The following is a 27,935-nucleotide window of genomic DNA, read 5'->3' on the forward strand; positions in this document are numbered from 1 at the left end:
GGCATTAAAAGCCAGGTATAAAAATAAATTGAACTTAGAGCCAAACCTTTGAATCACCATTTCATAAAGTTTAAATCAAGATTTTTAATAATAATGAGGTATAGTGCAATCACATTGCTATTGATTAAAAATAGAGTAAAAAGTACTTTTTGCCATTAATTAATAAACTAGATTATTTTTAAAAGTGTTTTCTCTCTATCTTTAAAAAAGTTCCATTTAGCACAATTTTATATAACCTGCATTAATATACAGTTGTACCCTATATAATCTGTAAACGGTGATTGCTTAAAATTTTTTTAACTGTTGGGATACAGGATCAAAAAAGTTTGTAAATTGCTGATATAGATCGTTAAGTATTCCAACTTCAAAGGAAAGCTAGTTTTCTGAGGGTTATAGTCATTAGAAAGATTCATAGTGGAGGTAGGTATAAGGCTGAAACTGAACTTTTGTAATAGCATCGTTCCTGATTAATAAAGTGTCATAGTTAATCTTATGTATCAACTTGGCTAGACTAAGGGATGCCCACTAGTGATGGTAAAACATTATTTCTAAGTGTGTCTTTGAGGGTGTTTCTGGATGAAATTAGCATTTAATTCAGTAGACTGAGTAAAGAGATCTGCCCTTGCCAGTGTGAGCAGGCATCATCATCATCTAATCCTTTGAAGACCTGAATAAAACAGAAAAAGCAAAGGAAGGGTGAATTTGTTCTCTCCTCTTGAGCTGGGACATTCGAATTATCTGGCCCTCATACATCAGAGCTCTTGGTTCTAGGCCTTTGGACTCCGGGTCTTAATAGCAGCAGCCGCCTGTATTTCAGGCCTTTGGCCTCAGACTGAATTATACCATTGGCTTTCCTGGTTCTCCAGCTTGCAGAAGGCAGATTGTAGAACTTCTTGGCCTCCACAACTGGGTGGTGAGCCAATTCCTTGAATAACTCTCTTATAAATATCCTATTGGGTCTGTTTCTCTGGAGAACCCTGACTAATAAATATAAAGTAATAAGTTTTCATAGGAAAACATTTGGAAAATTCAAAAAAAGCACAAACAAATAAAAATTTCTTATAATTTTGTCATTTGACAGTAACCATTGTTAATATTGTGGTATATGTCCGTGCAATTTTTTTTGGAAATATGTATGCTTATTTTAAATTAGAAAATTGGGATCATACTGGCATACTACTTTGAAAACTGTTTCCACTTAACAATATATGTTAAACATTTTTGTGTTATTAAATATTTTGCAATTGTATTTCAAAAAAATTTTAATTGTGGTAAAAAATATGTATAACATAATGTTTATCATCTTAACCATTTTTAAGTATGCAGTTCAGTAGTGTTAAGTGTATTCACATTGTTGTGCAGCCAATCTCCAGAACTTTTTCATCTTGCAAAACTGAAACACTATAATCCATTAAACAACTCCCTGTTTTCCCTTCCCTGGCCCCTGCCAACCACATTCTACTTTCTGTCTCAGTGAATTTCACTGCTTATGTATCTCATGTAAGTGGAATCATACAGTATTTGTCTTTTTGTGATTGGCTTATTTCACTTAGCATAATGTCGTCAAGGTTCATCCATGCTATAGCAAATGTCAGAATTTCCTTCGTTTTTTAAGGCTGAATATAATACTCCATTGTGCATATATACCACATTTGTTTATCCATTCATCCGTTAGTGAACACTTGGGTTGCTTCTACCTCTTGACTATTATGAATAATGTTACTATTACATGGATGTACAAATGACTCCTCAAGACCCTGCTTTCGGTTCTTTTGGGTATATACACAGAAGTGGAATTGCTGCATCATATGGTAGTTCTAGTTTTACTTTTTTGAGGAATTGCCATGCTGTTTTCTGAAATGGCTGCACCATTTTACTTCCCACCAACAGTGCATAAGGCTTCTAGTACCTCCACATCCTTGTCAACACTTTTTGTTGTTGTTGATGATGTTTGGTTGGTTGGTTTTGTTTTTTTGGATAGTAACCATCCTAGTGGATGTGAAGTCTGCAATCCTATTTTTAATGACAGTGTAATCCATTGGCTATACTATAGTTTATTAAATAACCGATTCCTTCTTATTTAGAAGTTTGTTTCAGCTTTTTCACTCTTAAAAATAATGCTGAGGTTATTTTTGTTCATATTTTAGAGTGTTTGTATATTTGTTTTCTTAATATATGTTATCTAGAAATGAAATTTGAAATGACCTTTGACGGAAGAAGAGGCATTGGATAGGTAGAAGGATGATATGAATATTCTAGGAAGGACACAGCCTTAACAAAGACAAGGAAGCCTTGATAGTGTGATGGATTAGAGGGACAATTAGACTACCGTATCCAGAATAGAGATTATCAATGGGTAATAGGAAATCAGGCTAGAAAGGAAGGTAAACATCAGATTGTAGAAATCCTTGAGTACCAGCTTGTAAAACTTGGCACTTGTTTGGAAAGTAATGAATAACTTTCCAAATGAAAGCAAAGGTTTTTGAGCTGAAGTATGACAGAATGAAAACATTCTAGAAGATTAATCCTAAAGCAATGTGCAGAATGGTCTAGACTGAAAGCAGAGACCAGTTAGAGGACCACAGTGTGATAGAAGGCCGATAGAGGGCAGGCAAGTTTAGGTTTTATAAAGTAGGGTATATTATAAAGTAGGGTATCACTTCTGAAGAATAGAAGGGAAGTAAAATGATTAGTTAGTATATCTCTGTTAACCACTTTGGTAGAGGGGGGAAAAAAGACTTTTGCTATTACTTTACCTGTAATAGGCAATTTCATAGATAGTTCAGAGTTGGCTGTAAATGATTTTGTAATATCATTGTTCTCTGTAAGCAGCTAATATTATAGTGTGGAAGCAAGGGAAGAGATTTTTACACAGTATCTGGGTAATGCCTGTGGTAAATGGTTGTCCATCTCAGCTGCCTTCTCATTCAGCTTCTAAGGAATTCGTTTCTATATATGGTATTATTCTTCTGCAGCATTAAAACTTGACTGAAATTTATTGATTTTCTTTCCTCCATATTTGAAGTTGTACAAGAATGCCATCTTCAGGCAGATTAACAGTTACAAATTTAATGTTTTTCCTTCTTTCTGATATTTTGCATTATTTATCTATTTAATGTTTGAAAAATATAGTTTCTTTCCCCCAACTTTTTATTGTGAAGACTACAAAACATACAGAAAAGTGAAAGAATAGAACATGTTAGTCATATGTACTTGACTTAGATAAACCATTTTTAACATTTTGCCATATTTGTTTATCTGTGTGTATTTTTTGCTGAATCATTTGAAAGTAAGTTGTAGGTGGCATCATGTTTCATTCCTGAATACTTTATTGTTCATGTCCTGAGTATAAGGACATTTTCCCATAATCTCAATACCATCAATCCACTTAAGAAAATTAATAATAATTCCAAAATCTCATATAACATCCAATCCATATTCAGAATTTCCCAATTGTTCCAAGAGTGTATTAGAGGCATTTTTTTTTCTTTTTTAACCAGCATCCCGTCAAGGCTTGTATATTGCCTTTAGTTGTTGTCTCTTTATTTATTTTAATATAGAATAGTTCCCCAGCTTTTAAAAATGACATTCATCTAAGTGTCCAGGCCAGTTTTCTTGTAGAGTGTCTCATATTCTCAGTTTATTTGTTTCCCCATGTTGTGGTTTAAATCTCACTATCCTACTCCCCTCTGTTTTCTTAGACTGGAAGGTAGGTCTAGAGCAAAGGTACTTAACTCAGTTCACATACTCTGTAGGGTCTGTGGATAGAATACAGGGAGTCGGAACTTTGGATGGGGAAAAAATTACATCTTTATTTTAATTCAGTGGTTCTCAACTGAGGTGATTTTTGTCCTCTCTCCTCTCTTCCCCCGCATAGGGATGTTTGGCTTTGCCTGAAGACATTTTTGGTTATCACAACTGGGTGCGAGGCTGCTATTGGCATCAAGTGGATAGAGGCTAAGGATGCATCTAAGGATCCTACAATGTACAAGGAAAGAATTATCTAGATCAGAATGTCAATGTCAGTGGTGCCATGATTGAGCAGCCATACCTTAACTGAATTTTAGCATTTCCTTTAATTGTGAATGTAAGAAACCTTTCACAGGGGTATTAGCACTACCTGTAACTTTGTCACCAAGAGAAATTTCAGATGTTTTCATATCATATTAAATTTATCTCAAAATATTTATGCTCATTTATTGCTTATTAATTAGGATAAATTTGCATAATCAAGCAAAAATATTACTGTATTAAAATTTAAGAAGATAGTTTGACAGCTATATTTCAGTATAATTGTCCATTGTAATCTTATGTATTTTATGCATTATAAACATTATTCTGGCAAGGGTTCTGTAGACTTTACCAGACTGCCAAAGGAATCCACAGGACAAAAGGCTTAACCCTTGGTCTAGAGGCTTGATTAGATTGTGTTAAACATTTTTGGTGAGAATGCTTCATAGGCGATGATGTTTATTTCATATTATTATTTCATGAATCACATAATATCAAGTTGTCTTATTATTCTGAATGATGCCAAATTTGATGACTTAGTTAATTAAGGTGGTGACAGCCAGATCTTTCCATTTTAGAGATACATTTTCCCCTTTGCCTTGCAAAGTAGTCTGTGAGGTAATACTTTAGCACTAGGTGAATTTTCTGTTTCTGAACAGCCTTTCACCTAGTAGCTTTAGCATATATTGATGATTTTTGCCTAAATTGATTTTTACATTGGGGGTTACAAAATGGTGATTTTCTATTTCAGTCATTCACATTTACTGGCATTCTTCTATAAATAAGAGATTTCCTTTCCCCTCTCCCACTCCACACCCTTTTCCTCATCCCCCTCCCCCCAAGTAACACTATAGATTCATTATTTTGTATTTGTTCAATATGTTACACTCGGGGTTTTTTTTTGAGCGCTCAACTTGTCCTAAATGTGGTCAGTGGGAGCCCTTTAACTTGGTCCTTGTTCCTTTTGATAGATCCTACTGGTCTTAGAGCATTTCCTTGCTTTCTGACACAAGTGTTCTCATGATCAAATTGTTCTTTCTGTGCTTCAGGTTTGGAGTCAACTATTTCTTTAAAGAGCCATTGTTTCTTTGTGGGGAATGGTATTTAGAAACCAGGGTCTGAGCACTTGGTGTGGTCATTGCTTCTGGAGTGACAGTGCTTCTAGACCTTTTAAATAGAAGCTCTTAACTGAACTTTTAGCATAAAAAGATATTTTGAGCTACAAGAAAGAAAAATCAAATGTTTCTGATTTACACATCCTTGCAGTTTTTTTCTTTTGGAACGAATGAGTCTGTTTATTCCTTTCTTTATCAGTCCAGACCCATGCTTCTGTCTACTCACTCAAGGATTATTGGTAGTTGTCTAACTAATGTTTCTCTCTTCTCTGTTCTATATACTACCCATTTCATTCATCTATAGAATATAATATATTTTCTGTGTGCCAGGAACTGTGTTAGGCATATAGACTACACAGGAAAATGGAAACATCAAGAAGTTCACAGTCTAATAGGAAAGACCTGTATGAAAACCAAAATTTCAGTATGATTGGTACAAAAATAGAAATAAACAGCGACTAAGTGTAAGAAACCAAAGAAGACTTCAAGAGAAAATATTTGAGTATGGTAATGATATAATTATGAGAAGGTTACCATGTGAAGAAGGGTGGATCTATTTATAGATTCTCATTATTGGTGACCACTGGTCAAATGCCCAATTTGTATCTAGATGGTAGTTACAAGTGGAAGTGTTAAAAATCGAGGGTTGCCTACATTTAGTGCTGAGAGCTTTCCTTTTTCCTGTATTCTGTTTTTTTGTTTGTTTTTTTTTTCTGGATAGACAAACTATTCTTCACTTACACTAAAACTTTCTTATGAAAGATTATTTCTTTGTTGAAATTGTTTGGTTTAGAGGCCATGTAGATTTGCTTATTTGTTTATACATCCATGCTTTGTGAATAAATCTCCCATGTTTTATTACCAGTGATTGCACTTACCAAGTATCTGTGTCATACATGTTATGTGGTTATTAATACAAAGTTTGGTTCTTACTGTGGGGAGATCATCTTAAACACAGGATGGTGAGAGGATCTGAGAGTCAGATGGATAGAAATTGGGGCTCACCCATGTAGGCAGTACCCTAATTGTACATAATCCCTTTATAGCTAGAGATTGTCCCTCTTTTCATAAGAATTAGGAGGGGTGTGGAAAAAAAACAGAAAACTTGTGCATGTTTCCCAATTCAGAATCTTTAAGGAGTAAATAAGCCATTTTTATTTCCCCACCCAGATATAGAAGTAACTTATAGGAGTCTAGAAATGTTTTTCCACAAGTCCTCATCTCCTCAAGTATTTCTAGGTTCCTAAGATGTCAATTAGGCTTTCTTTTTGCTGTTAAAACAACATGATGGTAAATAGAATACATTGAAATTGTAGTGTGCTATTGTCGGAATCAATATTTAATTTATCTGACATCAAGCAATGGGTGTTCGACATAAACACATTTTCCATATATTTGTAGCCTACTTCTTTAAGTGTCAAAATGTGTTTATTTTAGCCATTTTATTTGATGAAATTAACAAAAAAGTTAAACAGACTTAATGTCACATGTAGAATTGTCTTTACCAAGCACTGAATGTACAGGCTTCTGTGTTATCAGTGTTTCCTATCCTTAGGAAACATTCTTGAATGTTTCTTCTTCTTAAATATGCAAATGCTTTTATACAGAAACAACTGTACACTTAATATATATGGATATAAATGCAATGGGCCAGTGATGGCTTTCAAACCAATACTCTGATTAATTTTCCCGGATATTTTCATCATAGTACTCTTTTCCCCCAAACCTCTACTGGCTCCTGTAGTTTGACCATACTGTCTGTGTGTGTGTGTGTGTGTGTGTGTAAATATGATTTATTTGTCAGTACTTTTGTCAGCATTTTTTTCAGCAAACATTTCACTCCAGCCAAGTCAGTTTCCGCATAGTCTTATGATTATTCTATGTCCCTTAACCTTTGTTCATGCTGTTTTTTGCTTTTTCCGGAACTTTGAGGAAGTTATTTATCTTTGTTCTTTTCTTAGCAGCTTGTTTCTTATGGTCTCAGTGAATGGTGTAATTGGATGTGTTTCCTTTGTGTTAGAAGGACTGAGACAGGTATACAAGAAGTCTGGGAAATGTAATTTTTAGCTTTCCATCAAACTATAGAGGAGCTAGAGGGGATGACTTTTTTTGTCACGAGTCCTAGCCTTATATCTCTCCTTTTATTTCTTACTCTTACTTTTCTATTCACCAGGTTTCCTAAATTGGCTTTTTAAAAAACTTGTTAAAGCACATGTATCTTTGTAAACCACCTAATCCTTTTGGGCCTTGTCATACTTATCGCTAGTATCAGGGAACTTAGACTAGGTGATCTCTAAGTTCCTTTTCAACTATAAGCTTCTGTTTATGTTCATTTATTTATTCCTTCATTAAAAAGTATTTATTGAATGTCTGCTGTTTGGTTGATATGATCAGCAATATGAGTTTCTACCCTCCGATAGTAAAATAATACATGTTCTTCATTATCCAGGTTATGTACTGCTTCATTTGTAAAGTGTTAGCTGACATTGTAGCCTTTATTATGTTGTCTTGGCCCCACAAATTCTTTTCTTACTTGTTAAAAAGTGTAGACATAGATTAACTTGTGTTTTGTTTAGGGTTTTGATTTTTTTGATTACCTAATGTAATTGCAAGTACTTTGAAGAATGATACTTCTTTTATAAACATTTAATATAGTGACAGTCACATAGTAATTGTAAACATAATGATAACTAGTGTTCATTTATGAACACTAACTTTGAGGCAGGCATTGTTTTAAATGCTTTACATATATCCATTCCTTTAATTCTTACAAAATGTTTATGAGATGGGATCTTTTTTCATCTCCATTTTTACACATGAAGTAAAACACACAAAGATTAAGTAAATTTCCTCAAGGTTATATTGCTAGTAAGTGAAGCTGGGGTATGAACCCAGACAGTCAGATTTCAAAAACCCATGCACTTAACCCACTTTGCTATAATGTATAATTATTATATACTTGCTGAATGAATGGAATTTTTAATATATATTGGTTACAGTTTTGGTATCTATTTTCACTTTGGATAAAAGACTAAATAAGGATATTTCACTTTGAGGAGAATACTTTTTAAACAAGGACAAATAACTTTCTTAGCAAACTAAATATAGTGAATGACTCCCACAATTGATAGTGAGTATTCAAATTATGTACTTACACCTTGAGGGATTTTAAATAATGTGTCTGTTTTTGAAAGAAAATTTTTGTGACATGTATAGTACTTACAGATGAGTTTTGATTTGTATTAAGTATCTTGATGATTATTTGTTGCTCATTTTCAGTTGAGTGGTGATTTTATGCAATGGCTTCAAGCCACAGTTCTTCACCAGTGCCTCAACGAAGCAGCAGTGATGTTTTCTTTAAAAAAGAGGTAGACCCGACAAAACACATTCGACCTGTGCAGTCACTGCCAGATGTGTGTCCCAAGGAACCCACAGGTAATACCTTTTTTTCCGTTTTTTGAGGAATTTTATTGAGGATTTGTTTTATCTTTAAGTGAAGTCAGATATCATATACTTAACTCAAAAGAGTAAATTTTACGATATGAAAACTAAAGACATAATTTGGAAATAAGTTGATTAAGAAATTGAAATATAGTTCTTTTCATACATTTCCATAAACGAAGTCACTTATATAAACTGAAAGAAAAGTTTTGAAAATGAGGGTACAGATTGAAAGCTCTTCAGTTAAACATAGTACAGTCAGTCCTCATTACTTGCCGATTCTATATTTGCAAATTTGCTTAATTCCTAAAATTTAGTTGTAACGCCTAAATCAATACTTGTGGCACATTTGTGGTCATTTGTAGACAAGCACAGAGGAGTGAAAAATTTGAATCGCCTGATATGCACGTTCCCACCTGAGGTTGAACTAAGCAACACTTTGCCTTCTTTCAGCTTTCATGCTGTAAACACATGTCCCTTTTGTGGTCTATTTAGTGCCACATTTTTTTGTATTTTTGTTGATGATTTTGCTGTTCAAAATGGTTTCCAAATGTTGTACTGAAGTGCTTTCTAGTGTTTCTAAGCACAGGAAGGCTATATTGTGTCTTATGAGGAGAATACGTATGTTGCATAAGCTTCATTCAGGTGTGAGTTATAGTGGTGTTAGCCGTGAGTTCAATGTTAATGAATGAACAATATATATTAAATAAGATATCTTTAAACAGAAACACACACAAAACAAGATTATATATTGATTGGATGATGAAAGTTGCAAAGATTTGCAGGAACGTAACCCTGTATTTCCCATAGGAGCAAAGGTTCAGTATTTGCTTATTAAATGTTCCAGTGACTTTATAGAACAAAACTGTGAATAACGAGAACCGACTGTATATTTTTCTCTCCTCTATGGTTAATGTCACAGCAGCATTTTGGTTATCTAATTATAAGCTGAAAAAAAGGATATTGGAACCAGGTGTGTCTGCCATAAAACAATAGAAAAAAGGCCTACCTGTGGAAAAAACCTGGAGTATTAAAGGATAGAAGACATACAGTAGAAGGTAGAAGAGTTTTGATGTTGAAAAAAAGATAAATTGTACATTAAGGAAAGAAATTAATGAAAGACTTTCTTCCCCCACCCTTCAACTACAACCCTCAAATTCTGCATATCCTTTATCTTGTACATGTTTTTCCTCCCCTTGGCAGTTGATGCTGACAGCTGAAGGTTAAAGCATTTGCTATAGAAGGGAGAGTTTAGTTGCTTTGTATAATCTAAGCATTTTTATTTTTCTAGAATGTGCTTTCAAACATAAAACTTACTTTACAGAGTTCTCTTGTTTACTTTTTGCAGGTGATTCAAATAGTTTATGTGTTGCCCCATCTCTAGTTACAGATCAACATAGATGGACTATATATCATTCCAAAGTAAATCTCCCAGCAGCATTAAATGATCCTAGATTAGCAAAAAGAGAATCTGACTTCTTCACAAAAACATGGGGATTGGACTTTGTGGACACTGAAGTCATACCTTCATTCTACCTCCCACAGATCAACAAGGAACATTTTACAGTATATCAACAGGAAATCTCTCAGGTAATATCTGATCTTGATATTAGTTATAGTCAGGTTAAAAGTAAAAGAAATACTTCTAGTTTGATTTATTATAGATTTCTGACCAATAATCTTTGATGAGCCTATGGTATTCTTTTCTTTTCATATACATTCTATTGTCCTGGGTTGTATTTAATTCTTTGCTTAGATATATGTAAATATATTTCTCTTACAGTAGTGATTTTTCAGAATTATACATTCCTAATAGTTCTAAGAATCAATGTGAAACACACCAATAAGAAACAAACAACCCAATTAAAAATTGGGCACAGGACTTGCATAGACATTTCTCTGAAGGAGATATACAAATGACCAATAAGCACATGAAAAGATGGTCAACGTTACTAATGTTTCATTTTTTATTTTGTAATTACAAAAAAAGTTAGTTAATGTACAATAGTATGTTAGTTTCAGGTGTACTGTATAATGATTTGACATTTGCATATGTTATGAAATGATCACCACAGTAAGTCAAGTAACTGTCTGTCCCCATACAAAATTATTACAGTATGATTGACAATATTCCTTATGCTGTGTATTACATACCCATGACTTATTTATATTATAACCGGAGGCTTGTGCCTCTTAATCCCCTTCACCTATTTTGTCAACCCCCCAACTCCCCTCCTCTCTGACAACCATTTGTTTATTCTCTGTGAGTCTGTTTTCCTTTTGCTTTGTTTGTTTGTTTTGTTTTACAGATTCCACATGTTAAGTTGGAGCATACAGTATTTGTCTTTGTCGGACTTATTTCACTTATCATAATACCTTCGAGATCCATCGATGTTGCAGATAGCAAGATTTCATTTTTTTTTAATGGCTGAGTCATATTCCATTGTGTATATATACCACATCTTATTTAGCCATTAATCTATTGATAGACACTTAGGTTGCTTCCTTATCTTGGCTGTTGTAAATAATGCTGCAGTGAATATTGGTGTGCATATATCTTTTAGAATTAGTGTTTTTGTTTTCTTCAGGTAAATACCTAGAAGTGGAATTGCTGGATTCTGTGGCAGTTCTATTTTTACTTTTTTGAGGAACCTCCATACTGTTTCCATAGTGGCTGTACCAATTTATCTCAGCAGCAGTTCACCAGGGTTCCCTTTTGTCCACATTCTGACCAAGACTTTTAATTTGCTATTTGTTGTCTTTTTAGTAGCAGCCATTCTGACAGGTGTGAGGTGGTATCTCAACTGTGATTTTAATTTGCATTTCCCTGATAATTAGTGATCATCTTTTCATGTGTCTGTTGACCATCTGTATGTCTTCTTTGGAAAAATGTCTCTTCAGGTCCTCTGCCCATTTTTGAATTGAGTTGTTTGTTTTTTTGATGTTGAGTTGTATGAGTTCTTTGTGTATTTTGGATATTAACCATTTATTGGTTATATTATTTGCAAATATCTTCTCCTATTTAGAAGGCTGCCTTTTGGTTTTATTGATAGTTTCTTTGCTGTGAAAAAGCTTTCTAGTTTGATGTAATCCCATTGGTTTATTTTTGCTTTTGTTCCCTTGCCTGAGGAGACAGATCCAAAAAAAAAAAAAAAATTTGCTAAGATCCATGTCAAAGAGGTTACTGCCTATATTTCTTCTAGGAGTTTTATGGCCTCAGGTCTTACATTTAAGTCTCTAATCCATTTTGAGTTTATTTTTGTATATGGTATGAGAAAATAGTCCAGTTAGATTCTTTTGCATGTAGTTGTCCATTTTTCCCAGCACCACTTATTGAAGGGGCTCTTTTCCCTATTGTATATTTTTGCCTCCTTTGTCATAGATTATTTGACCATGTAAGCATGGGTTTATTTCTGGGCTCTCTATTCTGTTTCATTGATCTATGTGTCTGTTTTTGTGCCAGTACCATTTCTGTTTTGATTACTATAGTTTTATAGTATAGTTTGAAATCAGGGAGCATGATACTTCCAGCTTTGGTTTTCTTTCTCAAGATTGTTTTGGCTATTTGGGGTCTTTTGTATTTCCATACAAATTTTAGAATTATTTGCTCTAGTTCTGTGAAAAATGCCATTGGTATTTTGATAGGGATGGCACTGAATCTGTAGATCACCTTCGTAGTATGGTCACTTTAACTATTAATTCTCCCAATCCATGAGTACAGTATATCTTTCCATTTGTTTGTGTCATCTTCAGTTTCTTTCATCAGTACCTTATAGTTTCCCAAGTACAAGGCTTTTACCTCCTTGGTTAGATTTATTTCTAGGTATTTTATTCTTTTTGATGCAGTTGCAAATGGGATTGTTTTCTTCATTTCTCTTTCTGATGGTTCATTGTTAGTGTACAGAAACACAATAGACTCTGTTTATTAATTTTGTATCCTGTAATTTTACTGAATCATTTACTAGTTCTGATAGTTTCTTGGTAGCTTCTTTAGGATTTTCTATATATAGTATCATGTATTCTGCCAATAGTGACAGTTTTACTTTTTCTTTTCCAGTTTGGATTTCTTTTATTTCTATTTCTTGTCTGATTGCTGTGGCTAGGACTTCCAGTATTATGTGGAATAAAAGTGGCAAGAATGGACATCCTTGTCTTGTTCCTGATCTTAAGGAAATGCTTTCAGCTTTTCACTGTTGAGTATGATGTTGGCTGTAGATTTGTCATATATGGCTTTATTATGTTGAGGTATTTTCCCATTATATCAACTTTGTTGATAGTTTTTCTCATAAATGTATGTTGAATTTTGTCAAAGCTTTTTCTGCATCTATTGAGATGATCATATGATTTTTATTCTTCAATTTGTTATTGTGGTCTATCATATTGATTGATTTGCGGATATTGATCCATCCTTGCACCCTTGGGTTAAATCCCACTTGATCATATTTTATGATCCTTTTAATGTATTATTGAATTCGGTTTGTTAATATTTTGTTGAGGATTCATGCATCTATGTTCATCAGGAGTACTGGCCTGTAATTTTCTTTTTTGTCGTGTCTTTGATTTTGATATCAAGGTAATGCTGGCTTTGCAGAATGAGTCTGGAAGCATCCCTTTTGGAGTAGTTTGAGAAGGATAGGTGTTAACTCTTCTTTAGATGTTTGACACAATTCACCTGTGAATCCATCTGGTCCTAGACTTTTGTATGTTGGGAGTTTTTTTTTTTTTAATTACTGATTTGATTTCATTACTGGTAATCAGTCTTTTCATATTTTCTGTTTCCTCCTGTTTCCGTTTTGAGAGATTGTATGTTTCTAGGAATTTATCCATTTCTTCTGGGTTGTCCACTTTATTGGTGTATAATTGTTTGTAGTAATCTTTTATCCTTTGTATCTGTGGTGTCAGTTGTAACTTCTCTTTCATTTCCGATTTTATTTATTTGGGTCCTCTTTTTCTTGATGAGTCTGGCTACAGCTTTATCAATTTTATTTATCTTTTGAAATAACCAGCTCTTAGTTTCATTGATCTTTTCAATTGTTTTTTAAGTCTCTGTTTTATTTATTTCCGCTCTGATCTTTATTATTTCTTGCCTTCTACTAAGTTTGGGTTTTGCTTTTTCTTCTTTTTCTAGTTACTTTAGGTGGAACTTTAGCTTATTTATTTGAGATTTTTCTGTTTACTGAGGTAGGCTTGTATTGCTATAAACTTCCCTCTTAGAATTGTTTTTACTGCATCTCATAGATCTTGGATTGTTATGTTTATGTTTTTATTTGTTTCTAGGTATTTCTTAAATTTCTTCTTTCATTTCTTCAGTGACCCATTGGTTGTCTAGTAGCATGTTGTTTGGACTCCACCTGTTTGTGTTTTTGAATTTTTTCTTCTTGGAGTTGATTTCTAGTCACATAGTCTTGTGGTTGGAAAAGATGCTTGATATGATTTCAATCTTCTTAAATTTATTGAGACTTTTTAATAAATTTATTTAATTATTTTTGGCTGCATTGGGTCTTTGTTGCTGCGTGTGGGCTTTGTCTAGTTGTGACGAGTGGAGGCTCTTCTTTGTTGCGGTGCAGTGGCTTCTCCTGCTGCCGAGCACGGGTTCTAGGCACACGGGCTTCAGTAGTTGTGGCACATGAGCTCAGTACTTGTGGCTTGTGGGCTCTAGAGTGCAGGCTCAGTAGTTGTGGAACACGGGCTTAATTGCTCCATGGCATGTGGGAATCTTCCTGAGCCAGGGCTTGAACCCGTGTCCCCTGCATTGGCAGGCGGATTCTTAACCACTGCGCCACCAGGGTAGTCCATTTTGAGACTTATTTTGTGGCCTAGCATATGATCTGTCCTGCAGAATGTTCCGTGTGCATTTAAAAGAATGCGTATTTTGCTGCTTTTGGATGAAATGTTTTTACATATCTGTTAGTTCCATCTGGTCTAATGTGACATTTAAGACCATTGATTGTCTATCTGAATGACCTATCCAACCATGTAAGTGGGGTGTTAAAGTCCCCTACTTTCATTGTATAACCAGTTTTTCTCATTAATATTTGCTTTACGTATTTAGGTGCTCCTATGTTGGGTGCATATGTATTTACAACTGTTATATCTTCTTCTTGGACTGATCCCTTGATCATTATGTAATGTCCTTCGTTGTCTCTTGTTACAGTCTTTGTGTTAAAGTCACTTTGTCTGATATAAGCATTGCTACCCAGCTTTTTTTTTCTTTTCTTTCCTTTTTTTTTTTGGTTTCCATTTGCATGGAAAACCTTTTTCCATCCCTCACTTTCAGTCTGTGTGTGGCTAGGTCTGAAGTGAGTCTCTTGTAGGCAACATATATATGGGTTTTGTTTTTATATTCATTCAGCCATTCTATGTCTTTGGATTGGAGGATTTAGTCCATTTACTTTTAAAGTAATTATTGATAGGTATGTCCTTATTGCCATATTGTTAATCATTTTCTGGTTTTTTGTTTTGTTTTGTTTTTTGGGTTTTTTTGTGGTACGTGGGCCTCTCACCGCTGTGGCCTCTCCTGTTGCGGAGCACAGGCTCCGGATGCGCAGGCTCAGCGGCCATGGCTCACGGGCCCAGCCGCTCCGTGGCATGTGGGATCCTCCCAGACCAGGGCATGAACCCGTGTCCCCAGCATCGGCAGGCGGACTCTCAACCACTGCGCCACCAGGGAAGCCCCTTGTTTTTTTTGTAGGTTTTTTTTTTTCCTCCTCTTCTTTTGCTCTCTTCCCTTTTGATTTGATGACTATCTTTAGTGTTATGTTTGTTTGAGTTTTAGTTTTTTTTCCTGACGTGGACCATTTTTTTTTTAAGTCTCTATTGAATTTGCCACAACACCGCCTCCGTTCTGTGCCTTGGCCCCTTGGCCACAGGCATGTGGGATCCCAGCCCCCCAACCAGGGATTGAACCTGAAGTCCCAACCACTGGACCACCAGGGAAGTCCCTAGTGTTATGTTTGGATTCCTTTCTCTTTTTTGTATGTGTATGTATTGTAGGTTTTTTGGTTATCTTTGATTAGTTAGTGTGAATGTATTTGTATTTTTTGGTTACCATGAGTTTTAAATATCACACACACACACACACACACACACACACACACTGATTAAGTTGATGCTCTTAAGTTTGAACGTATTCTAACCACCCTACATTTTTACACCCCACCCCCACATTTAATGCTTTTGACGTCATATTTTACATATTATTGTTTTGTGTAACTCTTAACTACTTATTGTGGATATAGATGATTTTACTACTATTGTCTTTCAACCTTCCTACTAGCTTTATAAGTGGTTGATCTACTACCTTTACTGTATATTTGCCTTTACCAGTGAGTTTTTTTTAATACTTTTCTTTTTTTAATTTAAATTTTTAATTGAAGTATAGTTGATTTACAATATTATGTCAATTTCTGCTGTTCAGCAAAGCAATTCAGTTATACATATGTGTATGTGTGTATATATACATTCTTTTAAAAATATTCTTTTCCATTACGGTTTATCATAGGATATGCTTTTCATATTTCTAGTTGTGGCCTTTTCTTTTCAACTTAGAGAAGTCCCTTTAATATTTCTTGTAAAGCTGGTTTAGTGGTGCAGGACTCTTAGCTTTTAGCTTTTGCTTGTCTGTTAAACTCTTTATCTCTCCTTCAGGTTTGTGATAACCTTGCTGGGTTGAGTATTCTTGGCTGTAGGTTATTTCCTTTCATTATTTTGAGTGTATCCTGCCAATCCCTTCCGGCATGTAAAATTTCTGCTGAAAAGTCAGCTGATAGTCTTATGGGAGTTCCCTCATACATACTTAGTTGCTTTTCTCTTGCTGCTTTTATGATTCTGTATTTATAATATTTTTTTTTTTTTTTTTTTTTTTTGTTTACCATTTTCATTTTAATGTGTCTTGGTGTGGACCTCTTTGGGTCATCTTGCTTGGGACTCTCTGTGCTTCCTGGACCTGGATATACGTTTCTTTCCCCAGGTTAGGGAAGTTTCCAGCTATTATTTTTCCAAACAAGTTGTCTGCCATTTTTTTCTCTCTCTTCTCCTTCTGGGACCCCTATAATGTGAATGTTAGTATGCTTAATGTTGTCCCAGAGGTCTCAAACTACTTTTTTTTATTCTTTTTTTCTTTTTTCTGTTCAGCTTCTGTGATTCCCACTACTTCCTCTTCGAGACTGCTGAAGAGATCTGTATCATCTAATCTACTGTTGATTCCTTCTAGTTTCAGTTATTGTATTCTTCAGCTCTGTTTGGTTCTTTATATTTTCTAACTCTTTGTTGAAATTTTCACAGTTTTCATTCATTCTCCTCCTGAGTTTGGTGAGTATCTTTATTATTACCTTGACTTTTTAGTGGAGGTGATTGCTTATCTCCACTTGGTTTAGTTCTTTTTTTGAGGTTATGTCTTGTTCCTCTGTTTGGAACATATACCTCCGTCTCCTTATTTTGCCCAATTCTCTGTGTTTATTTCTGTGTGTTAGGTCAGTTATATTTCCTGATCGTGGAGAAATGGTCTTAAGTAGGATATGTCCTGTGGGGCACAGCAACATGCTCCCCTCTGGTTACCAGAGCTATATCCTATAGGGGTAGCCCCTATGTGGGGCTGCATGTGCCCTACTTTGTGGGGGGGCCAACTACTGTGGGTGCACTGGTAGGCATGGCTGGCCTCCGGCCTGATTGGCTTTGAGGCTGTGCCTCATGCAGTGGCCATGGGCCTTCTGGAGGGTGGGGCTGGGGCCCCATGTGGCTATCTCTTCAGCCTCGGGTGGGTTCAGGGCTGGTGCTGGCCTGCTGGTGGGCAGGGCTGGGTTCCCAGTGCTAATAGACTAGAGGGAGGATTCCAAAATGGTGCTGGTGTTATTGGTGTCACCAGCACTGGTGTTATTGCAGTGCAACAAGCTCCCAAAATGGCTGCTCCCATCATCTCTATTCCCTGGAGAGGTCCCAGTTGCCTCCTGCCTCTTTCAGAGGCTCTTCAACATTGTCCAGTGGGTCTGCCCCAAGCTCCTTTCAAACAACTGCCTCTGGCTCGGACTCAGAGCATGTGAGATTTTGCATGCACCCTTTAAGAGCAGAGACTCTGTTTCCTATAGCTCTCCAGCTCTCCTGAACATAAGATCCACTAGTTTGCAAAGTCACACATGCTGGAGTCTCATCTTCCCAGCACAGGACCCTGGACTGGGGAGCCTGATGTGGGGCTCAGACCCCTTGCTCCTTGGGGAGGACCTCTATAATTGTGATATTTCTCCCATTTGTGGGTCCCTGACCCAGGTGAGTGGGTCATACCTCTACCCCTCCTACCTGTCTTGCTGTAGTTTCTTCTCTGTGTCTTTAGTTGTGAAAAATCTTTTCTGCTATTCTTCAGGTTCTCATTGATAGTTGCTCTGTAAATAGTTATAATTTTGGTGTGTCTGTGGGAGGAAGTGAGTTCAAGGTCTTCCTACTCCACTGTCTTGGCCACCTCCACCAGTGGTTTTAACTGGTAAATTTCATGTTGTGTATATTTCACCACAAAAAATGGACAAGGGATCTGAACAGGCATTTCACCAAAGAAAAGATACAGATGGCTAGTAAGCATATGAAAAATTGCCTGACATCATATGTCTATAGGGAATTGCAAATTAAAACAAGGTGCCACTACACGTCCTTTAGAATGACGAAAATCCAAAATGCTGTCAAGACCAAATGCTGGCAAGGATGTGGCTAATAGGAACTCTTATTCATTGTGCACAGGAATGCAGAATAGTACAGCCACTTTGGAGACAGTCCTGTAGTTTCTGATAGAACTGCTCTCAGAATGCTGCAGGGATAATACTATTAGCCCAGGGTTTTTTCCTTACCACACTCCACTTTCCCATATGTCCTGTGTATGGTATCTCAAAAGATAACAGTGTTGTTAGTGGTCATCTAACCTGAACTCAGAGTGGGGTTTCTTTCTGTCTTTCCTTTTTTCTTTTTGGACTCAGAGGAAGTATTAACTACTAATCTGTCTTTCAATCTTAGGTATATAGGTTTAAAATTTTCTTGCTTATTTTTAAAAAGTTATTTTCTTAATTGATTTCTGTTATAAGAATAAGGATTTTTTATTTGCTTTCCCACTTCATTCTAAGTTTATGGAGATTTTACTATAATTGTATAAAATGGGATGAGTATAAGTATATAGACATTCACACACCTCAGTGGTATTTGGTTTATTAAGCATACTTGTTACTTGTATTTAAGTTCAAGAGGCTAGTGATTTCATATTAGAAAAATTTAGAACTTATTTGGTATATTCTTATATTCTGTTTTGTTAAATATTTTAATGCTTTGAATACTCATATTGCCACACAGCATTGATCACATTATTTATTTGTCTTTTTATTAGAGAGAGAAGATTCATGAGAGATGCAAGAAAATTTGTCCTCCTAAAGATACCTTTGACAGGACTCTCTTACATACTCATGGTATGAATATGTGCTCTTTGTAGCATAGCATAAATATTAATGAACAAAATCTTAATTTTAGGACCTTGTTGACTATCATATCTAATTTTTATTTCTAGTGAAATTTCTATAGCCTGCAATCATAATCTTTTCTAAAAGGTTTAAAGAGAAAAATCATGGATCTGATGGTAGTGTTATCCTTCAGTTCAACAAATAGTTATTTAATATTCAGGTGCTTTGTACTTTGCTTGTTGCCTAAAAATAAATGAATAAGAAATAGTCCCTGTCCTCAAGAAGCTGATGGTCTCCTGAGCAAGGTTAAACAAACCAACACTGTATATCAGGCAGTAAGTTCAGCATGGTAATATTGTAAAGAGTTCCTAACTTAGCTTTATAAAAACTGGAGTTGATGAGGATTATCTGTGTTTTAAACTAACTATCAAGAAATATTTATGTGCAAAAAGGCATTTCAGGAAAGGGGACAGTTTATGCAAAGCCATAGAGTCAAGAGGGAAATTAGCATGTTCTGGGACCTGCAAGAGTTCAGTGTGCTGGCTCCACTGGGAGCAAGAAATGAGGCTGAAGAAGTAGGTAGGAGTCAGATCATGAAGAGCCTTGTATATCATGCTAAGACATTTTTCTTTTCTAAAAGCAGTATAGAGTTACAAAATATTTTAAACCAGACATGATCAGAGTTATGATTATATATTTCACTGTGAAAGAAGTTGTGGGTAGTAAATTTATAGATGATGATAAAACTGGAGGCAAGAATACAGTAGAAGCCTATTGCAGTAATACAAGTGAGAAATCATGTGTTCCTTATAGCAGTTATAATGAGGATAGAGAGGAAATTAGGTCTTTAAGAGATGCCTCAGAAATGGAGGCACAGGTTTTGGTGGTCAGTCATTTGTTAGTAATGGAGCAAGATGATTCAAGGATGATTCCCACATTTCTTGCTTGGGCAGCTGGCTAGGTGAGAGAGGTAGAATTGGAGAAGGAAGTTTGGAGGAGATAGAGGCTGGTTTAATTGAAGTTTTGCATAGAAGGAGGAGTCTGGTATGCAACCCAGAGCTCAGGAAAGAGATCTAGGCTGGAAATACAAGTATGATAGACATTATCATAGACAGTATGCTAGACAATAGCATGGTAGTTGAATCCAAGGGCACAGGTGGGATCACCCGGGAGGATGTGAGTAGTAAGGAGAAGAGAACTGATGATAGAACACTAGGAGGCTGTCACATTTAAGAAGGAGTAGAAAATGTACCTGTGAAGGAGACTAAAGAGAAGTAGTCAGAGAGATAGGAGAGTCAACCAAGAGAGAGTTGCACCTTAGAGATGGAAGGTAGTTAGAATTTCAAAGAAGTGTGAATAATTAGTCTACAGTGTCAGAATACTTCAGGGATAGATCAGGTTTGCACTCTGAGAAATCTCTGTGGATTTGGCAATTTGGGAGATCTTAGGGAGAACATTTAGACTGGAGTAGTAGTTAGAGAAATTTCAATACTATGTATTAAGGAGTGAGTACAAGAGTAGGAAGTGGAGACTGCCAATATGGATGTGACTTGAAGATTTGAAATGTTAAGGTATTGACTAGAGGGAACAGAATCCCTCTAGTTTGTTTCTACTAGCAGTTGTGCTAGAAGAATGTTTTTGCATGGCCAGGATTAGATGAGGCAAGAGAGGTATCTGCATAATACTGAGACGAGTGCTTCCTTAAATTTTGCACCTGAGGTTCTCCCTTGCCTCAACCTACTCTAGGCCCTGAGTTTTATCTTTCTTCTTCTTCTTCTTCTTTTTTAATCGAAGAGAACTGAGCATGTTTATATGCAGAGAGAAAAGAGCTATTAAAATGTTAAAGATATGGAGAGGCAGGGTAATTGATGTGAGCTCAGAGAAGAGGCAGGAGAGGATGGAGTCTGAGTACAGAAAGCTTAGTTTTGGAAAGGAGGGTACCTTGTCTGAAATCTGATTGGTGAGACGAAGATAAAGGAGGTTCATTTGCAAGAAGTTTGTAGAGGATACAAACTAAGATGTCTAAGAAGAAAACTACTATGGCATTAAAAATTTTTTTGATCATAGGAAATACTGGATGGGATGGTGGATCTTTTGAACAATAAAAATAGCATTTCTATAAGATAGCACCAAGCTTTCTGTGTCCATTTAAAAAAGACTTGAATACATTTAGTTGTTTTATTGCTACTAAACAATTGATTAAAATTATTTGAAACATACTCACTGCTTTGCCTACTCCTAGGTATACAGAAGGTGTTTGATATTTGTTGAAGAAAGAAACTTAAATCGTTATTTAATTGTGACCTAGTATAGTATTGAATCTGTCAAAATATATTTTATGGAAATAAAATGAAAACAAGTTTTAAAAAATCATATTTTCCCTTTTCCATTTTAAAATAGATAAATCCAGGACAGATCTGGAGCAAGTACCTAAGGTAACAAAACCTAAAAAATGAGAATACAGCTTTTTAATATTTGATCTTTAATTTTGCCTTGTAAGAAGCTTTCACTGGGCTGTTTTCTGATGCTTTGACCACTTTGCCTCTTCTGGGACTTTCTTACTTTTCTTCTCTCTCTTTTGCATGATCAATCTCTTCTTTATCACCAAAACCTACAAATATGTTTAAGTGTTTTCATTTTAAAATATAATTTTATTGGTTTTATTACCCCTCCAAATTATTAGGGATATTTTCTTTGTATGAAGAATTTTGTAGAGATGTGTGATAGATGAGTGTTTTTTTTTTTTTTTTTTTTTTTCTGGGGAAGGAGTCCATTGCATTCATCATATTCTCAAAGAGGTCTGTGATAATTGCTCTTTAGGGTGCAAAGAGACAGAAGGATGAAAGACAGAAACAAAAAGGAAAGGGCAGTCATTTTTAAAGTTCTTTGATTCCTACAAAATAAAATTCAAACTGCAATTTAAGGCCCTTAATTATTCACTTCCATCATAGGCACACTCTTAACTTTTGCCTACTAATCTTTACACATTCTTTACTTCAGCCAGACTTTTTTGCTGGCTCCATGCTTTACTTGCAGTGTTCCTTAGCCTGGAAGACTTTTCTCTTATCTCCCCATATCTAATCCTTTATAGTTTTTGCTTAAATGACAACTTTACATGAATACATTTCCTCCAAATGAAGATCATTGGCCCCTTTGCCAAACTGCCATAGCATTTTATCTAGACCCCTGCCTTCCCTTTTAAGGCATTTGTCGCTCTTTCCCTTATAAAATATTTATGTATATATTTTATCACATCCCTTGGGCTAAAGATCCTTGAGATTAGGACCTCTGGAATAATTTAGCTTTGTTTCCACCTTAGTGCCTAGCATAAGAGTAAAATCATAGATAGTTAACATTTATTGAATTAATCAATACTTTCAGTTATACTAGAGGGACTAGAAAATATACTCATGTCCCTAGTTATATTTCCCTATCACATTCATACCAATTTTTGGATATGGGTCATATGAATCAGTGAATATAATAAAATATAACATAGAAATTAATTGATTAAACCATGTTTCAGGCCTTATGCTACGTGCTGGAATAGAAAGATTAATAATCTATAAATCCAGTCTTATAGGAACATATGGTCTGGGGGAGATATACATATTAAGTAAAAATATTTATGAAATATGAGATAAGTATACATGGTATACTTGTGTTTAGAGATGGGGTTAAATAAATTTTGTGAAGTATGAGATAAATAAAACTCTTAATGCCATTCTAAGAGAGTTTGGTCTGTCAGTCATGGGAATCCATTGAGAGATTTAAAAAGAGAAGTTAATTCAGTTATAATTGCATTTTAAAGATATATGGAGGATAGATTAGGGAAGGACATCAGTAAGTAGACATTTACTGTAATCCAGAGATAATGAGGAGCTGCAGAAATACTGTGGAGATAGAGTAGAGAGGAGATTCAAGTGATAATGAGGAAATATTAATGGTAGTACTTGGTGCGCAGATGGATGTGGTATACAAGGGAAAGGAGCAGTCTCTTCATAAAATTGAATTTGTTTTGGTTTTAAAATTTAGTGTATGTCTAATCTAAAAAAGAAAGTTTGAAAGAATTTTGAGCAAGAGAAAATAGAAATATAAGTATAGAGATATTGATATTTGACATTTTTTAAAAACCACTATCAGTGGGAAATAATACAGAAATTTTAGGATAAGTATGATATCTCCCTTTTGTATGTGCCCAGTGGGACTGCATTCGTGAGTTTGACCAGGTAGTAATGGAATGACCATCTCTGTTGGTAAAGGCAAAAAAAACATTTTTCTGTCTTTCATGAGCATTTTTAGCTTGATGAAACATTATTTATATATTTTTCTTCTACAGATTTTTGTATAAATAACTCAACTTATTATCACTTGCTTTTTCTGTATATGCCTGAGATTCAAGTTAATTATTGTTTAATGGTCTTATGATGTTAGAAGGGATAATGGATGTAAAGAAAATGTTTATCTAATTGAGGGAAATGCATTTTTTTAATAGATTTTTATGAAACCAGATTTTGCCTTGGACGATTCCTTAACTTTTAATTCAGTTTTACCATGGTCTCATTTTAATACTGCTGGTGGAAAAGGAAATCGTGATGCAGCTTCCTCAAAGTTGCTACAAGAAAAGGTAGTTTCTTTTTTACTTTTCCCATGTAGAAAACTATTTTAATTAAATGGTACTGTTTGTGTGAGTTCAGAGTTAGTTATTTAGTAGGCACTAATTCCTTTAATTTCATCTTTATTGTTACTGATAATTAGAACCCTTCAGATCTTAACTGATAAAGTAATAGCACTTTGTGTCAATGCAATACAAGTTGTGCTGTTGAAAAAGGAAAAGGTTATTGTTTGAGTGCTTCTTATCTGAAACAGCAGTTGATAGCAATCTCAATTGAAAGGATGTATTAGATAACACAATTAATTGTTTTACATTTATTCCAAACAGTATATTGGCTAATTTTATATTCTTTATGACTTAAAGCACAGAAAATTAACTTTTCCTGAGGTACTATTTTTCCTCATTTACACATAGTAATGATGATTATTTTGAAGCAAAAATAGCATAGTTAAAAAATGCCTTGTTCCTTTAGCTTTGCAAAGTGTAGCCTTTTGCGTGTTATTAGTCAGCAGTTTTTCAAAATTTTACAGTGTTCTATATTTCAGAAGTCAACATCTTGAAAGTCATTTAAAATGTAAAACTTTAAACATAACTCATAGATCAAGAATCTTTTAAAACTGGAATAGGAAGTAAAGACCTTTGATCTCTGTTCTTTCTTAGCATTCAGTTTAGAGCTTTTCTAAAACTGACTGTGGTTCCTAAACTGAGATGAAAGCATTTCATTTTAGTCAGGCGACAGCTCTTGGCAGTCTGAAAGCTTGCCTCAGGTAGACTATTCAATAAGTTGGGTCCAGTCCTCAGCAACTGAAGAAAGGGCTACTTAGGGAGGAGAGGAGAAGAAATGTGGGGAAAGAATCGTGAGTATTCCGTTTCTCACAGTTGAAAATGAAAATGAATTCACTTTTTTTTTTTTTTGGCAACATTTTCATCTATAAAGGTTTTCCTTGAGTAAGAATAAATTCACAAATCTTATGAAAACAATGGGTATATAGACACAGACTCACTCCCAGACTACGTTTTCACATTCCAAGTATATCCCCTGGTAGAATACCTTAAAAGAGAAAAACAACAAAAGCCAATAAAAATTTCACCAATCTATACAGATACTTTTAGGAATACTTTAAAAACTGTTCCCTTTATAGAATTTTACTCGGAAATGAATTATGAAAATATTATGCCTTTGAAAAGAATAGATCAATGGAGTATTGATAAATTGCAGAAATATTTGAAATTCAAATGAAACAATTTTCTCATGCTAAATGTTTAAAGTGACTAAAGTAATGGAAATTTTTTTTTTTTGGTAAGTTGCAGAATCAGCTTTATTACATTTACATTTTGTCTCCTCATTCTGCTCTGTTCTTAGAAAAGGAATGGAAGACAGGATTCCAAGACAGGATTCAAACTCACTGTATGATTGACAGCACCCATTTTATCTTGCTAGTTTTAAAGAGGGAATGCTACAACCAGGATTAGGGAAATTTTTGTCCTATTGTAGTACTGCTACCCAAAGTGCTGGTCTGCGATGAGGCAATGAGTTTGCTCTAGAACGTACATCATTTCACTGCTTCCTTCATTAAGAAAGTCTTTCTATGAAAAAGCAATACCGTGGGCTTAGTGATGTAGTTGATTTAATTTCCAGCAGAGTTCCTCATTTCATCATGGACCTGTTAAACAGTTCACAAACTGGCAGCAGCATATAAACTGCATTCTGAGTACCCCTGTCCTACAGGAGTTACTTTTTCTCCATTTTCTGAAGATTGAGTCTACTTTAGCTTGTGATGTACCTAAGTACCTTCATCCCCATATTGCTTTTTAGGTAAATAAATGAACAGCTGTTGAAGGTAAAAAGAACAACAGCAAAAGAGTATAAATGCAACAGATTTAAACTATAGAAGAATGTCTTGTTTGTAACCTATTATATATTATAATAGATTATTGAAGGAGCTGTATTGAAGATATGCATGATCCTGCATGGTTTTAATGAGACAGGCTTGGTGATCAAATAATCCTCTAATTTTATGAGTCCTAAATGTTGAAAGCCCATTAACCCTTTAACACTACAAATTCTCCTGAGATGCTCAGAGATAATTCTTAAAGTTTGAGCTATAGGAAGAATAGGAAGAATCTAGAAGTAAAAAAGTGGGAGAGAAATGGAAAAATAATATAGCCAAAGAAGGCATATGCAGTTATGAAGGAAGAAAAGACAACTCAAGTTTTAGAAGTCCATATTTGAAATTAGAAAGCATTCTTAATACATGTTATTCCAGGAATTAATTTTGGTAGTATTACAAATAAGATATATATGAACTAATTGTTTCAGTCAACTGTTTAAGAGGAAAACACATTGGAAATAAACTGAGTTTTATAAATTGATAAAAGAATAATTGTTGAAATGTGAAATTAACAGCTTAAAAAAAAAGATCCAGGTGAATTCTAGTACTCTCTGTAATTTGTGGCTGGATCACCAATCTGTCTTTCATGAATTCTCCAACGTTTTGAGGCAGCATGGTACAGTAGAAAGAACTTCACTTTTTGAGTTAGACAAACCTGGGTTCGAATTTCAATTTTTCTACTTACTAATCATATGACTTTATTCAAGTTATTTAATGTTTCTGAGCCTCATTGTCCTCAACTGTAAAATAAAATAATAATCATACCTGTATTCCAAGATTGTTAAAATTAGAAGATGATGTATATAAAATACCAGTGCCTGGTACATAGAAAGCCAGTAAATGGTAACTATAATCATCTTTCAGTCAGATAAATGATACATTATATTGGTGATGGCAGTGATGTGTGGAGGTTAAGGAACTCAATCATTCTGTCTCAGATCTTGGAACTTCTAAAACTAGATTATAATCTGAGATGACTGTGGGCTACTTTTACTCTCTAGAAAGTAGTTGGTGTCTGGAGGACAGTAATGGCAGGAGCAGAGGAAGAAGGTAAATCACCTTCTATGCTTTTGTCTTACATTTATTAATTTTGGGCTCTACCTTTCATCTCCCTTCTATTTTGTATGCCTAGTATCAAGCATCACATAATCAAACAGTTCACACAGTGGGATTTAAAATGCATGTAGAAATATTGTATCGTTTTCAGAAAGTATTTGGGTAGTTAAGGTATACTTATAATATGCTGTGATTTTTTTTTCTTTTCCTTTCCTCTTAAGCTGAGCCATTATCTGGATATTGTGGAAGTAAACATTGCTCACCAGATCTCTCTACGTTCAGAAGCATTTTTTCATGCAATGACCTCTCAACACGAATTGCAGGACTACCTCAAGAAAACTTCCCAGGCTGTAAAAATGCTTCGAGATAAAATTGCACAGATTGATAAAGTAATGTGTGAAGGATCACTACACATTTTAAGACTGGCACTTACCAGAAATAATTGTGTTAAAGTATACAATAAACTGAAATTAATGGCCACTGTACACCAGACTCAGCCTACAGTACAGGTGTTGTTATCTACTTCTGAATTTGTCGGAGCATTGGACTTAATAGCAACAACTCAAGAGGTTCTACAGCAGGAACTTCAGGGCATTCACAGCTTCCGGTATGTCCATTAAGTAAGCCATTAGAAATAATGTTAGAACTTTCTAAAGGATAAATTTTAGTATGTAACGTTAGCTGAAAATCTATGAATGTGTTAGAGTTACAAGGGTATTTTTTTCTTCCAGATTGATCTGTTTAATAATGTTATCATTCTGATATTTTAGTCTTACTAAAACAAACAAAAATCATAAGGACCAATATTTACAGAGACATTTGGATAAAGAAGTAAAATTAAATTTTCTAGCAGATGAAATCAATGAAGGGCCAGTCACAGCTTTGAAAATTATATTTTGAAAATGTTGAAGTAGTTTTGTGTCAAGATAATAGATAAAGGTGGAAAAAGGAATACTAGTATAGCTGAAATTAAGTTCATTTTAAAAGCCATTGAATAAGTTTTAAATTAGATAATTATTAAAATTCATTTCTCATTTACAGTCTATCACATTGCAAAAAATTCCACACGATGATGGAAAAGACCCAATTTCTTCCAAGTTTTTATTTTGAAAATACCTTTAAGATTAGGGTTTTAGTTATTTTATGTGAGATCATGTCATATGTTTAATTTACAGATTACACCAATTGTAAGCCATCAAAATTTCATTCAGTTAAGCAGGCTTGCAGTTTCCTTGTTGAAGTTCCTATCTGCTGGGAAACATTATACTACTGAGTGACTACAAAGAAGTTTTATGGGAGATGTGCTCTGTAACTTAATATATTCTGGAAAGGTTATCTTTAATATAAGTTTATTTTAATTGAATTATAAGTTCTTATT

The 27,935-nt window shown here is 34.7% G+C and overlaps 1 protein-coding gene across 11 annotated transcripts in view; it reads left to right on the forward strand.

Annotated features, from left to right (window-relative positions):
• VPS54 (VPS54 subunit of GARP complex) overlaps window positions 1-27,935 on the forward strand; it is a 137,429-nt gene that overhangs the window by 48,007 nt on the left and 61,487 nt on the right. For 7 of the 11 annotated variants that reach the window (XR_004521782.2, XR_012325681.1, XM_033838452.2 and 4 more), the window contains 6 exons: window positions 8,406-8,561; window positions 9,916-10,157; window positions 18,925-19,003; window positions 21,395-21,429; window positions 23,490-23,621; window positions 26,779-27,164. Coding sequence is in view for 9 of the 11 variants with exons in the window: in XM_033838452.2 (XP_033694343.1) it covers window positions 8,426-8,561; window positions 9,916-10,157; window positions 18,925-19,003; window positions 21,395-21,429; window positions 23,490-23,621; window positions 26,779-27,164 (1,010 nt within the window). In the remaining 2 variants the exon portion in view is untranslated. Of the gene's footprint in view, window positions 1-3,919; window positions 4,088-8,405; window positions 8,562-9,915; window positions 10,158-18,924; window positions 19,004-21,394; window positions 21,430-23,489; window positions 23,622-26,778; window positions 27,165-27,935 lie in introns of those variants that run through there. The other 4 variants (XM_033838453.2, XM_019942670.3, XM_019942668.3 and 1 more) reach the window with 3 other exon arrangements.

Source organism: Tursiops truncatus, chromosome 14 (genome assembly GCF_011762595.2).
Source record: "Tursiops truncatus isolate mTurTru1 chromosome 14, mTurTru1.mat.Y, whole genome shotgun sequence".
Lineage (NCBI taxonomy): Eukaryota > Metazoa > Chordata > Mammalia > Artiodactyla > Delphinidae > Tursiops > Tursiops truncatus.